Genomic DNA, 14,875 nt, shown 5'->3' with positions numbered 1-14,875 from the left:
TTCACCAGATTGATTCCTGGGATGGCAGGACTTTCATATGAAGAAAGACTGGATTGACTAGGCTTATACTCACTGGAATTTAGAAGATTGAGGGGGGATCTTATTCAAACATATAAAATTTTAAAGGGATTGGACAGGCTAGATGCAGGAAGATTGTTTCCGATGTTGGGGAAGTCCAGAATGAGGGGTCACAGTTTAAGGATAAAGGGGAAGCCTTTTAGGACCGAGATGAGGAAAAACTTCTTCACACAGAGACTGGTGAACCTGTAGAATTCTCTGCCACAGGAAACAGTTGAGGCCGGTTCATTGGCTATATTTAAGAGGAAGTTAGATATGCACCTATTTTCTATGTTTCTATGATCCTTTCCCTTCTCCAGCTCTGTATCACTTCCGCCAATCACCTTTCCTGCTCTTAGCTTCATCCCACCTCCTCCGGTCTTCTCCTGTCATTTCGCATTTCCCCCTCCCCCCACTACTTTCAAATCTCTTACTATCTTTCCTTTCAGTTAGTCCTGACGAAGGGTCTCAGCCCAAAACGTCGACAGTGCTTCTCCCTATAGATGCTGCCTGGCCTGCTGTGTTCCACCAGCATTTTGTGTGTGTTGTTCCAACCCAGTGGATCTGTTTTTATTTTTTTTAAATGGAAAAAAGCAATTGCATAACATAGAAACACAGAAAACCTACAGCACAATACAGGAGCTGTGCCGAACATGTCCCTACTTTAGAAATTACCTAGGGTTACCCACAGCCCTCTATTTTTCGAAGCTCCATGTACCTATCTAAGAGTCTCTTAAAAGACCCTACTCTATCCACCTCCACCACCATTGCTGGTAGTCCATTCCACGCACTCACCACTCTGCGTAAAATACTTACCCCTGACATCTTCTCTGTAACTACTTCCAAGCACCTTAAAACAGTGCCCGCCTGTGCTAGCCATTTCAGCCCTGGGAAAAAGCCTCTGACTATCCACATGATCAATGCTCCTCATCATCTTATAAACCTCTATCAGGTCACCTCTCATCCTCTGTCGCTCCAAGGAGAAACGGCCGAGTTCACTCAACCTGTTTTCATAAGTCATGCTCCCCAATCCAAGCAACATCCTTGTAAATCTCCTCTGCACCATTTCTATGGTTTCCACATCCTTCCTGTAGTGAGGCGACCAGAACCGAGCACAGTACTCCAAGTGGGGTCTGACCAGGGTCCTATGTAGCTTCAACATTACCCCTCGGCTCCTAAACTCAATCCCACAACTGAGGAAGGCCAGTGCATCGTATGCTTTCTTAACCAGAGTCAACCTGCGCTACAGCTTTGAGTGACCTATAGACTCGGACCCCAAGATCCCTTTGATCCTCCACACGGTCAAGAGTCTTACCATTAATACTATATTCTGCCATCATATTTGACCTACCAAACTAAAGCACCTCACACTTATCTGGGTTGAACTCCATCTGCCACTTCTCAGCCCAGTTTTGCATCCTATCAATGTCCCGCTGTAACCTCTGGCAGCCCTCCGCACTATCCACAACACCTCCAACATTTGTGTCATCAGCAAATTTACTAACACATCCCTCCATTTCCTCATCCAGGTCATTTATAAAAATCACGAAGAGTAGGGGTCCCAGAACAGATCCCTCAGGCACACCACCGGTCACCGACCTCCATGCAGAATATGACCCATCTACAACTACTCTTTGCCTTCTGTGGGCAAGCCAGTTCTGGATCCCATACCTCCTTACTTTCTCAATAAGCCTTGCACAGGGTACCTTAACAAATGCTTGCTGAACTCCATATACACTACATCTACTGCTCTACCTTCATCAATGTGTTTAGTCACATCCTCAAAAAATTTAATCAGGCTCGAAAGGCACAACCTGCCCTTGACAAAGACATGCTGACTATTCCTAATCATATTATGCCTCTCCAAATGTTCATAAATCTTGCCTCTCAGGATCTTTTCCATCAACTTACCAACACTGAAGTAAGACTCACTGGTCTATAATTTCCCGGGCTAGCTCTACTCCCTTTCTTGAATAAGGGAACAACATCCACAACCCTCCAATCCTCTGGAACCTCTCATTGATGATGCAAAGATCATCGTCAGAGGCTCAGTAATCTCCTCCCTCGCCTCCCATAGTAGCCTGGGGTACATCTCGTCCAGTCCTGGTGACTTATCCAACTTGAAGCTTTCCAAAAGCTCCAGCACATCCTCTTCCTTAATATCTACATGCTCAAACTTTTCAGTCCGCTGTAAAACAAGGCTCACATCTGCTCAGAAGTTCTGGTCGCCGAACTGTAGGAAGAACGTCATTATGCAGGAAAGAACTGATGAGGGTGTTGCCAAGACTAGAGAGCTTGAGCTACAAGGAGAAGTTGGGACTTATTTTTCCCTGGAACACAGAAGGATGAAAGTTTGTAAAAACATGAGCACAGATAAGGTGAATGGTCACAATCTTTTATTCCAGAGCAGGGGAATCTAAAGCTGGAGGGCATAGGTTTAACATGAGAGGGGAAATATTTAAAGGGAACCTGAGATACAACAGAGGGAACTGGGTGGGTGGAATAAGCTGCCAGAGGAAGAGGTAGTGTCCAGTACAATTACGTCTGAAAGATATTTGTATTAGATATATGGATAGGAAAGGTTTGCCAAATGCAGGTAAAAGGGACAAGCTCAAGTCAGCATCTTGGTTAACGTGGACTCTATCTCTCCACCGATTCTTTTATCAACGACCTTGAATTCTGTCTTCTCGTCTCTCTCCTCCCTCTGCAGCAGAATCAGTCCCACCAGTTACTCTTCTCCGCTATCAGGATTTCTGAGTAATCCATGAATTCTTACCTCACCATTTTTGCTCTAACGTCCTGATTGAATTTACGGCACGTAAATGGACAGGAAAACTAAATTAATAACATTTAAAAGGCACTTGGAGAGGGATATGGACAGGAAAGGTTTAGAGAGATATAGCCCTCTAAATGTCGGCAAAGGGGACTAGCTCGGATGGGCACCTTGGTGAGCATGGGCCAGATGGGCTGAAGGGTCTGCTTCAAAGGGTATGATTCAATGATTCAATAGAGCTCTTAAAGATAGCGGAGTCAAGGGATATGGGGAGAAGGCAGGAACGGGGTACTGATTGTGGATGATCAGCCATGATCACATTGAATGGCGGTGCTGGCTTGAAGGGCCGAATGGCCACTCCTGCACCTATTGTCTAAAACACTTCATAATTTCATGTTCACAGGTCATTAACTGGCTGACAAATAAATCCCTAAACCTGGACTTGCACCACACAGCAACACCTGCACAACCACTTCTCTTTAAATAGTACCTCTGATGCAGTAGGGTTGCGGGGTGCAGATACATCTCTACCAAAGGAGGTGTAAGGCACGCCTTCCCTCTGCTAGCCTGCAGGCCACTATTGGACAAGGTGTAGCACCTGCTTATAACCCCCCAATCAGGGTCACATGAAGCCATGGGAGATGGTGGTGGATGGTTGTAAGAGCAGCTGATGCATATCACAAGTCCCGGTTATGCGACCACTGACCCCAGGCAGACAATCTCTGAAGAGTATTGATAATGGCTGGGGCCACCTGTCCCAGAAGGTGGCAATGGCAAACCTCTTCTGTAGGAAAAATTTGTCCTGAACAACCATGGTCCTGGAAAGACTATTACAGCCCACGTCATACAACGTGGAACATAATGACGACGATGATGCAGCTGAATGTCCGAGGAGCTACTTGGGAAGAAAAGCAAATGTGAAGGGAGGTGTCTAAAAGCTTGGCCAGAGTCACATGTCCTGAGGAGCATTTTCAGGGAGGCTTGGGGAAGGCACGTCAGAGACACAGACAAAGGCAGCTGATGAGTGAAGGCCACATTTGGAGAAACACAGATCCTGATGACCTAATGCAGGTCAGGCACAAAAGATCAAGAACAGACAGCTACTTTGACCCTCGTGTTGTGCCTTTGAATTAAAGCATGACTGCTCTGTAAGCCAATCCCTTTCACCCCCCACTCGCCCCATGTCCTTAATATCCCAGGTTATCACTCTCAGCTTCATTATTTAACTGAACATGAGCTACCATTTGTGACAAAATTGCAAATTTCTGCCTGACCTACTGAAACTCTCTCCCTGACCAGTTCCCTTTAAAATCTTGGAAACTTTAATTAAATCAAAACCCGTCCTTCTAACTTCTGGCAAATGCAATCCTAATTTGCTTGACCTCTCCTTGTAATTCAACCCTTAGAGAGCACTATCTTTCCACAGAATCTACATGACATTACCACAAATCCTTCTTAAGGTACACTGTTTCAGAATTGCTCAGAGAAATCCTGATATGGTCTAACCAGGGCTCTGTACATCTGTAGCATCACATCCATCTCGCTCTGCTCCAGATATACCAAGCAGCAATCCATTAACCTTCCTATTTGATTTCAGGAAACCTGTGATATCAGCCCACCATCTTTTGAGTACCTGTGTACATGGAATCCAAGTCCTTTTTCACCTCTGCTTCTAGGGCTTCACCATTTGGAAAATAATTTGTTCTCTGGTTGTTCTGGTACAACCTACATGACATGTTATTTGCCTATATTGAAATTCATCTAGCAGCTTTGCCTGCTTTCACAAGATATTACATTTTGTAGCAGTTTAACACTTCCCTATTCACTGACATGAAGAAATATTCAAGTCATTTCCTGAATTACAGTGAACAATTATGACCTCAGCTCAGATCCCTGCAAGAATTCTCTGGTCAAGTATTTCAGTGGAAGTATCTACTCAGCTCTTGTTGCTCAGCTGATATCCTAGTTGAGGAGGACTAAATTTAGATACAGTAGAACAAGTGAACCTCCAAAGGGACCATAACTTCATCGTAGGGTTTGGAGGCTTGTGTGCCTCAATGACCCGGAGGGCTATGTTGGCTGGAGTCAGGACTTTATACTTTGGCTCTTGGTAAGGGCACCCAGTCAAAGGGTAGAGGCCAGAGTAAGAGTGGTCCACAAATCCTCCAGGTTTGGGGGTTCAGCTCAAAAAAAGTTACAGAAACAGCAATGAAGAACCCTTCTATAGCTGTGTGCTACAAAGATAAAGGACCTTCTTCACTGCTATAAACGTCAGCAGCGTAACGGTCAGTAACACAGAACTGCCTAATTAAGTTATGGCATAGTCAGGTGCAGTGTATCAAAAGCACGGATGACTGCTTCAGTAAGAGTCAAGGCAGGGACAATGTCAGCAACAAAATGCAATCAGAAGGTGGTCTCGAAGATGACGCCAACTAGGGTGAAACTAATCTCATCTCAAACATGACAAGGAGATACAAGACTCTGCAAATGCTGGAATCTGGAGTGACAAACAAGATGTTGGAAGAACTCGGGGGTGGTGGGGGGGGGGGGGGAGTCAGGAAGCATCTGTGAAGAGGAATGAACAGTTCAGATGAAGGGTCTCAATCTGAAACAATGACTACCCATTTCCCTCTTCAGACGATGCCTGACCCACTGAGTTCCTTCAAAATCGTGTTGGTTTGCCCAAGATTGTGATCAGGGTAGTTATGTAATGATAACTGCTGATAAAATGGAGAGAAATGTCAGCGGAAGGAGCTTGAATTTTATTTATTTTAGCCTCCAGTAAAGCTGGGGAAGCCTGCAAAATTTCACACAGAGTCCTCCCTGCTGCAGTACCATGTCTTGAGACTGAGCCTAATGATAGGATTATTTACTTAACTAATACTGCTAAACTACTTCCACTGGTTGGTGAGCCTGGGGCAATCTTAAACTTAAAGCTGGGCCTAAAATTGGAAACATTACTACTCATAGGTGGGGAATTTTAAACACCATACTTCAAATGATAACGATAGAAAATTTGAGGGTTTTCGTTAAGAGGCATCAATGCACCTCACCACCCAGGCCATGATCTCTTCTCATTACTACATCAGAGAGGAGGTACAAGAGCCTGAAGACTTACACTCAATGATTCAAAAACAACTGCTCCGTCTGCAACCAATTTCTGAACCATACATGAAAACAACCTCTTTCCTGTAACGTTTATTAATTTTTTAATAGTAATTTTATGTTTTCTCACTGAACTCCTCTGCAAAACAACACACTTCACCTCATATAAGGCCTAAATACAGTGGATGTGGAGAATATGTTTCCAGTAGTTGGAGAGTTAGAACAGATAGCACAGCCTCCGATATCCAACATATTTTGACAGACAGATATACTTTATTGATCCCGAGGGAAATATCGAGTAAGTTTCAGTAAAACACATAACACTGCTCTCCCGAAAAGTCCTCTGACTCCTGGCTAGTGCTGACAACTCGTCCATTTTATTACCCAGCAATCTCACATTGTCCATAATGACAGGAGGAGACACGGCTTATAACTCCTCTTTTCCAAAAGTCTCTGTGGTCTCAACCCGGTCCTCTTCCCTCCGGAGAATGTTTTGTCGAGCACCTCCACTTTATCCACCAAAAGCGGAATTTCCCAGTGACAAACCATTTTAATTCCCATCCTTACTCCCATTCTGACATGCCAGTCAATGGCTACACTCAGATAGAGGAGCAACATCTCATATTCTATCTAGGTAGTCGCTAACCTGAGGGCATGAAAATCAATTTGTCCTTCCAGTAATTTTTCCCCTCTCCCTTGCTTCTATTCCCACTCCTGGTCTCTTAGCTCTTCTCATCTGCCCCATCAACTCCCCTAGTGCCATTCCTTCTTCCCTTTCTCCCATCAGATCTATTCTTTTTCAGCCCTTTGCCTTTCCCACCCACCTGCCTCTTATCACCTTCGAGCAAGTCCTCCTTCCCCTCATCCCACCTTTTAATTCTGGCATCTTTCCCCTTCATTTCCTGTCCTGAAGAAGGGCCTTAGACCAAAATATAGATGGTTCATTCATTTCCACAGACGCTGCCTGATGTGCTGAGGAGGAATTTGTTTAGCCAGAGGGTGTTGAATCTGTGGAATTCACTACCACAGATGCATGTAGAAGCCAAGTCATTGGGTATACTTAAAGCAGAGGTTGATTGGATCTTAGTTAATAAGGACATCAAAGCTTACAGGAAGGATGAGACTAAGAGGGAAAATAAATCAGCCGTGATCGAAAGTTGGAGCTTACTTGACGGGCCACATGGCCTAATTCTGCACCCATGCCTTATAAACAAGACAGTGAAAATAAATGTCATTCTAATCAACTGCAATCTTGCTGACTGGCAGAACTACCTTTTGCAATACTGCCTTTCTCCTTTTCCAACACTTTTGGGGATAGCATCCTCAACCCAAAACATTGTCACAAGCCCCGGCACACACTTTCCCTGGACGTCGGTTACCTGAACCCCAGGAAGAGCATTCTGCCCTGGAAACTGAGCCATTGCACCGCTGCCGACGACGGTTCCTCCTCAAGTCTTCCGTTGCCAAGGATAACGACAGACTGTAAGGAGCACTATAGATCCACACGACGAACCCAATAAAGACCAGGGATCAAGAGCAAGGCACGGGTCTATACTAACAGGAGCTGCCTCTCCTGCCTGGGATGATGCCAATCCAACCACAGGACCTGCAATACAAGGAAAGAGCATGAGGAATGCTTGGTCCTGGGTACCTCACCATCAGCTCGCTGTCCTCAAAAGCCAACCAAGGACCTTGTTTGAACACCCACCCAGTCATCCGGGGTCCTAAGTCAGGATCACACCATCAAGAGGCAGGGACAAGACCACAAACAAAAACAGACATCTAAAGGTCCAGTGACAAGCCCTCCATGGCCATCCGACAAAGCCCCTACCTCTGAGCCCTTGGATGAAACTTTGATTCCTCAGGCATATACCCAGAACCCCTACACCTGCAGATGGGGTAATGGGGTCGCAGGGCCAGGCCCCTCTGGGGGGTGGGGTGGACGATGGTGGAACAAACCCCTACACAAGATGTCCCTGGACAAATTCGTCCCCACACCCTTTCCTCCAGAGATCTGTGGTTCTGGTCAGAATGCCAACCCCTAAAATGCAGGGGCACATCCGCAAACTGGGTCGTCTTCACAACCTTGAGGTCCCGGGCAAGAATCCATCCTGCGGTTCCAGGCAAAGCCCCAGTTCAAGTACCGGGCTGAAAACACTCACCCTGGAGTCAAAGTGTGCTCCAATCTTGGGTTCCTGGGATGATTTCCCTCTCACTGGGGTTCTAGGACTCAGGGTAATTTCCCCCTCTCCATAGAACCTCGGAATACTTTCAATCTCAGAGCCCCGGGGTGAAACTCTCTTCCTGAGACCCCGGAACAATCACCCCCCACCCCCAACTCTAGAGTGCTAGAACCTGCTCCTTGTTTGGGGTCCAGGCTCTGACTAACGGATCTACCGCTTAGCACCACCCCCCTCCCCCCGTGCCCTCTTCCCGGTACGTTTCCGGAGGAAGTCTGCCGCCTAACTACCCCCACCATATGCCGCCGCCACGTTCCTCCATCCGCAGTACCACCCGCCCGTTAGTGCAAGGAGGATTCCGGTGCTGCCCACCTGCGTCTCTCGGCTCACTCGGCCGCCGCCATCTTCACAAGCCGGCGCCGCGCTGTGACGTCACGGACAGTGCCCGCGGACGGCCGCCGGAGGGCGCTGCGCGCGAGGGGGCGGGATCTAGCCAAGAGGCGGGGCTTACTTCAGCACGTCACCGGCCGTGAGAATGTCGCACGACTTCCGATCGCGAGAGGGCAGCGCCAGCGCCCTCGGCAGATGGGCGGAACTTTATGAATGACGAGCGGGATCCAGTTCCCGCCAGAAATCGCCACAGCGGTGATGACGACCGCGCAATCGTCATCCGCTTTCTCCCGCGGGAGTAGGTGGGGCTTACTATGCAAAAATATGCAGCCGTGAGCTTTCATTGGTCCTGATGGGAGTTAAAATCCCGCCCGCTGTTGGCGCTCCGACAGTTCGAAAGCTTAGGTTTTAAGCACTAAGAATGCTGATAAATGTCTTTTTTGAACTGAAATCCCTGAAAACTCGTAACAGGCAGTATCTATAGAGAGGAAAAACAGTTAACATCTTAGGTCAAAATTCCACGGAATGTAAAGTCACGGACTAATTCAGGATGGAAACAGGAACTTTTGCCCAGAGTCCATGCCGACCACCATGCACCCTCTTTCACCACTCCTGCGTGAATCTATTTATTTATTCATCCCCATCAACGGTTTCCCAGATTCTAAACCCTAGCTGCAACCAAGCGGTAAATTTACAATGGTCAGTTAACCCACCAACCTGAGTGAACGGAAATCGGACTATCCCAGGGAGTGGGGGGCGTGGAGGTCCTCAGCAGTCACAGGGAAAATGTGAAGAAGCCACACGACTGCATCCAAGGTCAGTTTTGAACCATGATCACGGGAGCTATGAGTCAATGACTTTACTAGCCATGAAACTTTACCTCCCTTATTTCGATTAAGTTCCCAGTTGGTAATAACTGTAAAACTTGCCTCTTCAATATATTTTAAGAGTGCCCGAGGGGCACTCGCCTGAGTATTTAGGATCGAGCACATTGAATTACTACTTGGCAGGACCATAAATCCATAAGATATAGGTACAAAATTAGACTATTTGACCCATCAAGTCTGTTCTATGGCTTTTTTTTCGATCTTGTTCTTCTGGCTTCTCATAACCCTTGATCCCTTACAAATCAAGAACCTAGGAATCATTGCCTTCAATACAGCCAATGACTTGGCATCCAAGTCCTCTGTAGCAACAGATTCTACAGATTCACCACCCTCTGGTTGAAGAAATTTCTCAACTCAATTTTAAAGAAGCACCCTTTATTTTGAGGCTGTATCCTCGGACCCCTGACTCTCTTCCCCGCCCCCCCCCCCCCCCCATCCTTCTGACCTCTACGGAGTACAGGCCCAGAGACATCAAACGTTTCTCATACGTTGAGCTTTCATTCCACAGACATTCTTCTGAAACCCCTCATGGGCCGTCACATCCTCCCTTAAATACGGAGCCCAAAATCTCTCACAGTCCTAACAGTGCAGTCTAACCAACACTTTTTAAAGCCTCAGTAGCCCTTCCTTTTTTTATTTTATTTTTCTTGAAATTAATGCCAACATCACGTTTTCCTTCTTCACCACGTTAATCTTGAGGGAATCCTGAACGAGGGCACCCAAATTCTTTTACAACTCTGAAATCTGAATTCTCTCCCCATTTAGAAAATAGACTGTACCTTTATTCTTCTGTCAACATGTATAGCCCCACACTTGTCAGTGCTGTATTTTACCTGCCTTCTCTTTATCCACTCTTCCTTCCTGCCTGAGTGAAATATCATTTATCGAGCTATAGACAACTACAACATGGAAACAGGGCCTTCGGCTCATCCAATCTGTGCTGAACCATTTAAACTGTGTTGTCCCATTGACCTGCACCTGGACTATAGTTCCCCCCCACCCCCATACCTATCCAAACTTCTCTTAAAAATTTAAATCAAACTGGCATCCAGCACTTATACTGGTAGCTCGTTCTACATTCTCACTACCCGCTGAGTGAAGAAGTTTACCCTCATGTTCCCCTTAGACTTTTCATCTTTCACCTGAACTCCTCTAGTTGTAGTCCCACCCAACCTCAGTGGAAAAAGCCTGCTTGCATTTACTATACCCCTCATAATTTTGCATACCTCTATCAAATCTCCCCTCAGTCTTTTACATTCTAAAGAATAAAATTCTAACCTATTCAATCTTTTCTTACAATTCATGTCCTCCAGTCCCAGCAACATCCTTGTAAATTTTCTCTGTACATTTTCAATCTTATTTACATCTTTCCTGTAGGGAGGAGACCAAAACTGCACACAATACTCCAAATTTAGGTCTCACCAATGTCTTATACAGCTTTAACATAACATACCATCTTCTGAACTCAATACTTGCCAAAAGCTTTCCTTACGACCCTATCTATCTGTGATGCCACTTTCAATGCATTATGGACCTGTAATCTCAGATCATTTTGATCTACCACACTCCTCAGTCCCGTCCTGCTCACTGTGTAAGACCTACGCTGGTTGGTCATCCCAAAGTGCAACACTTCACACTTGTCTGCATTAAATTCCATCTGCCATTTTTCCACCTGGACCAGATCCTTTGATAGTCTTCCTTGCTGTCCACCACACCTCCAATCTCGGTGTCATCCATAAACTTGCTGATCCAGTTAACCACATTATCATCCGGGTAATTCATATAGATGACAAAAAAACAACAGACACAGCACCGATCTCTGCAGCCCTCCACTAATCACAGGCTTCCAGGCAGAACGGCAGCCATCTGGTACTATTCTCTGGCTTCTCCTGTCTAATCCAATTTAAACCAATGTCTAATCTGTACCCTGTCTTGAATGCTAAGCGACAGAGCCTTCCTGACCAACCTCCCATGTGGGATCATATCAAGTGCCTTGCTATCAAAAAAACTCTATAATTTTGGTTAGATACAACCTACCAAGCACAAAGCCTTGCTGACTATCCCTAATCAGTCCCTGTCTATCCAAATACTCATGTATCCAGTCCCTCATAATGCTTTCCAATAACTTCCCCACTACCTATGTCACGTTCACTGCCTTTAATTTCCTGGTTTATTGTTAGAGCTTTCTTGAATAGATAGATAGATACTTTATTCATCCCCATGGGGAAATTCAACTTTTTTCCAATGTCCCATACACTTGTTGTACCAAAACTAATTACATACAATACTTAACTCAGTAAAAAATATGATATACATCTAAATCACTATCTCAAAAAGCATTAATAATAGCTTTTAAAAAGTTCTTAAGTTCTGGCGGTAGAATTGTAAAGCCTAATGGCATTGGGGAGTATTGACCTCTTCATCCTGTCTGAGGAGCATTGCATCGACAGTAACCTGTCGCTGAAACTGCTTCTCTGTCTCTGGATGGTGCTATGTAGAGGATGTTCAGAGTTATCCATAATTGACCGTAGCCTACTCAGCGCCCTTCGCTCAGCTACCGATGTTAAACTCTCCAGTACTTTGCCCACGACAGAGCCCGCCTTCCTTACCAGCTTATTAAGACGTGAGGCGTCCCTCTTCTTAATGCTTCCTCCCCAACACGCCACCACAAAGAAGAGGGTGCTCTCCACAACTGACCTATAGAACATCTTCAGCATTTCACTACAGACATTGAATGACGCCAACCTTCTTAGGAAGTACAGTCGACTCTGTGCCTTCCTGCACAAGGCATCTGTGTTGGCAGTCCAGTCTAGCTTCTCGTCTAACTGTACTCTCAGATACTTGTAGGTCTTAACCTGCTCCACACATTCTCCATTAATGATCACTGGCTCCATATGAGGCCTAGATCTCCTAAAGTCCACCACCATCTCCTTGGTCTTGGTGATATTGAGACGCAGGTAGTTTGAGTTTGAATAAGTGAACAATGTTAGTTCTGCTCCAATTCTCCAGTACCTCACCTGTCACTAAGGATGTTTCAAGTATCTCTGCTCGGGCCCCGGCAGTTTCTGCACTCACCTTCCACAAAGGCCGAGGGAACAACTTGTCAGGTCCTGGGGATGTATCCACTCTGATTTGTCTCAAGGCAACAAATACCTCCTCCTCTGTAATCTGTACAGGATCCATGACTCCACCACTGCTTTACCTCACTTCTATAGTCGCTGGATTAAATACAGATGCAAAATATCCATTTAAGATCTCTTTTGGCTCCACACATAGATTACCATTCTGATTTTACAGAGGACCAATGTTGTCTCATGCGATCCTTTTGCTCTTAACATATCTCTAGAAACCCTGAGGATTCTCCTTCACCTTGTCTGCGAGAGCAACAGCATGCCCTCCTTTAGCCCTCCTGATTTCTTAAGTGTTCTCTTGCATTTCTTATGCACCTCATATATCCCACCTTCCTGTACCTGCTAAGCACCTCCTTCTTTTTCTTAACCAGGGCCTCAATATCTCTCAAAAGCCGAACTTCCCTACACCTGTTGTCCTTGCCTTTTATTCTGACCAAGCTTTGTATTCTCAAAATTTCACTTTCAAAGTCCTTCCACGTACCAAGTACATCTTTGCCAGGAAATAGCCCGTCCCAGTCCACACTTGCCAGATCCTTTCTGATAGCATCAAAATCGGCCTTTCTCCAATTTAGAATCTCAACCCGAGGACCAGACCTATCCTTTTCCATAATTACTTTGAAACTAGTGACATTATGGTCACTGGGTGCAAAGTGTTCCCCCACACAGATTTCTGTCACTGCCCTGTCTCATTCCCTAGTAGGATATCAAGGGTGCACACTCCCTCATTGGGACTTCTGTGTACTGAAAAAGGAAACGTTGCTGAATACATTTGCCAAACTCTATCCCACCTAGCCCTTTTAGAGTTTGGGAGTCCCAGTCAATACGTGGAAAGTTAAAATCATCTACGATCACAACGTTATGCTTCTTGCAACAGTCTGCGATCTCTCCCCAAACTTGTTCCTCTAAATGCTGTGGACTGTTGGGCGGCCTGTAATATAGGCCCATTAACATGATCGTACCTTTTTTTATTCCTCCATTTCACCCATAAAGTTCACTGCTGTTACATTTTCCCTGACTAGTAATGCTACCTCTCCTCCTTTAATCCATCTTGCTCTATCACGTCTAAAACAGTGGAACCCTGGAACACCAAGGCGCCAGTCCTGCCCCCCACCCCCACGACCACATCTCACTAATGGCTACAATATCGTAATTCCATGACTTGATCCATGCCTTGAGCTCATCTGTCTTTCCTACAATGCTCCTTCCATTGAAATATACGTAACTCAGAACGTATATTCTCAAAAGGTCTCACCATGCTCAACCTTTTGTTTCCTGACTTTGCCTGAGGTCTTAACAACATCTGTCTCCATAAGCACTCCACTATCCGTTCTGGTACTCTTGTTCCCGTACCCCTGCAGCTCTAGTTTAAACCCTGCCATCCCCACAGCTTGCAGTACGAACAAATCTTCACGCTAGGATATTAGTCCCCCTCCAGCTTAGATGCATACCATTTGCTCTGTACAGATCCCGCCTTACCTGGAAGAGAGCCCAATGATCTAAAAGTCCGAAGCCCCTCCTCCTACAACAACTCCATAGCCACGTGTTAAACTGCATGATCTTCCTATTTCAGGCCTCACTCGCATGCGGAACAGGTAGCAATCCTGAGATCACGACCCTGGATGTCCTGTCCTTTAACCTAGCAACTAACTCCCTGAACTCACTTTGCAGGATCCTGTCCCTCTTCCTACCTATGTCATTGGTATCTACGTGGACCACGACCTTCCACTTAAAGAATGTCGAGGACTCAGTCCGAGATTTCCCAGACTCTGGCACCTGAGAGACAATGTTCCATCCAGGAATCTTGTTCTCATCCACAGAACCTTCTTTCTGTTCCCCTAACTAACAAACCCCCCCAACACCACAGCTCACCTCTTCTCCCCCCCTTCCCTTCTGAACCACAGAGCCCAACTCAGTGCCAGAGACCTGACCGCTGTGACTTCCCTCTGCTCGGTCATCCGCCAAAAGTTGTATCCAAAGTGGTATAGCTGTTGTTGAGGGGGAGGACCACAGGGGTACTCTACACTGGCTGTTTAACCCCCTTCCCCCCCCAACTTTCACCCAGTTTCCTGTGTCCTGCTTCTTAGGTGGAACTACCTTTCCATGTTTACTGTCTATAACCTCCTCCACTTCCCGAGTGATCAGGAGTTCATCCATTTCCAGCCCCAGCGTCCTTAACGCAGAGTGTTAGAAGCTGCAGCTGGATGCACTTCTTGCAGGTGCAGTCATTGGGGAACACTGGAGGTCTCCTTGCCTTCCCACAGCTCACAAGAGGGGCATTCAACTACCCTGCCTGGCACCCCTACTGCTTTAACTGTACCATTATAAAAAGGGAAACAACAAATGAACAAAAAT

At 46.0% G+C, this 14,875-nt stretch overlaps 1 protein-coding gene across 1 annotated transcript in view; it reads right to left on the bottom strand.

Annotated features, from left to right (window-relative positions):
* The window catches only part of LOC140715875 (serine/threonine-protein kinase 24-like), a 73,736-nt gene extending 65,183 nt beyond the window's left edge, over window positions 1–8,553 (bottom strand). The window contains exons 1-2 of the mRNA XM_073028363.1: window positions 8,488–8,553; window positions 7,315–7,541 (exon numbers count right to left, since the gene is read on the bottom strand). Of these exons, the coding sequence (XP_072884464.1) occupies window positions 7,315–7,356 (42 nt within the window). The 5' untranslated portion in view covers window positions 7,357–7,541; window positions 8,488–8,553. The remainder of the gene's footprint in view (window positions 1–7,314; window positions 7,542–8,487) is intronic.
* Between the last annotated feature and the right edge of the window lie 6,322 nt (window positions 8,554–14,875).

Source organism: Hemitrygon akajei, chromosome 2 (assembly GCF_048418815.1).
Source record: "Hemitrygon akajei chromosome 2, sHemAka1.3, whole genome shotgun sequence".
NCBI lineage: Eukaryota > Metazoa > Chordata > Chondrichthyes > Myliobatiformes > Dasyatidae > Hemitrygon > Hemitrygon akajei.
Note: the sequence above shows the minus strand (reverse complement) of the source record. Positions and strands in the feature narration are given on the sequence as shown.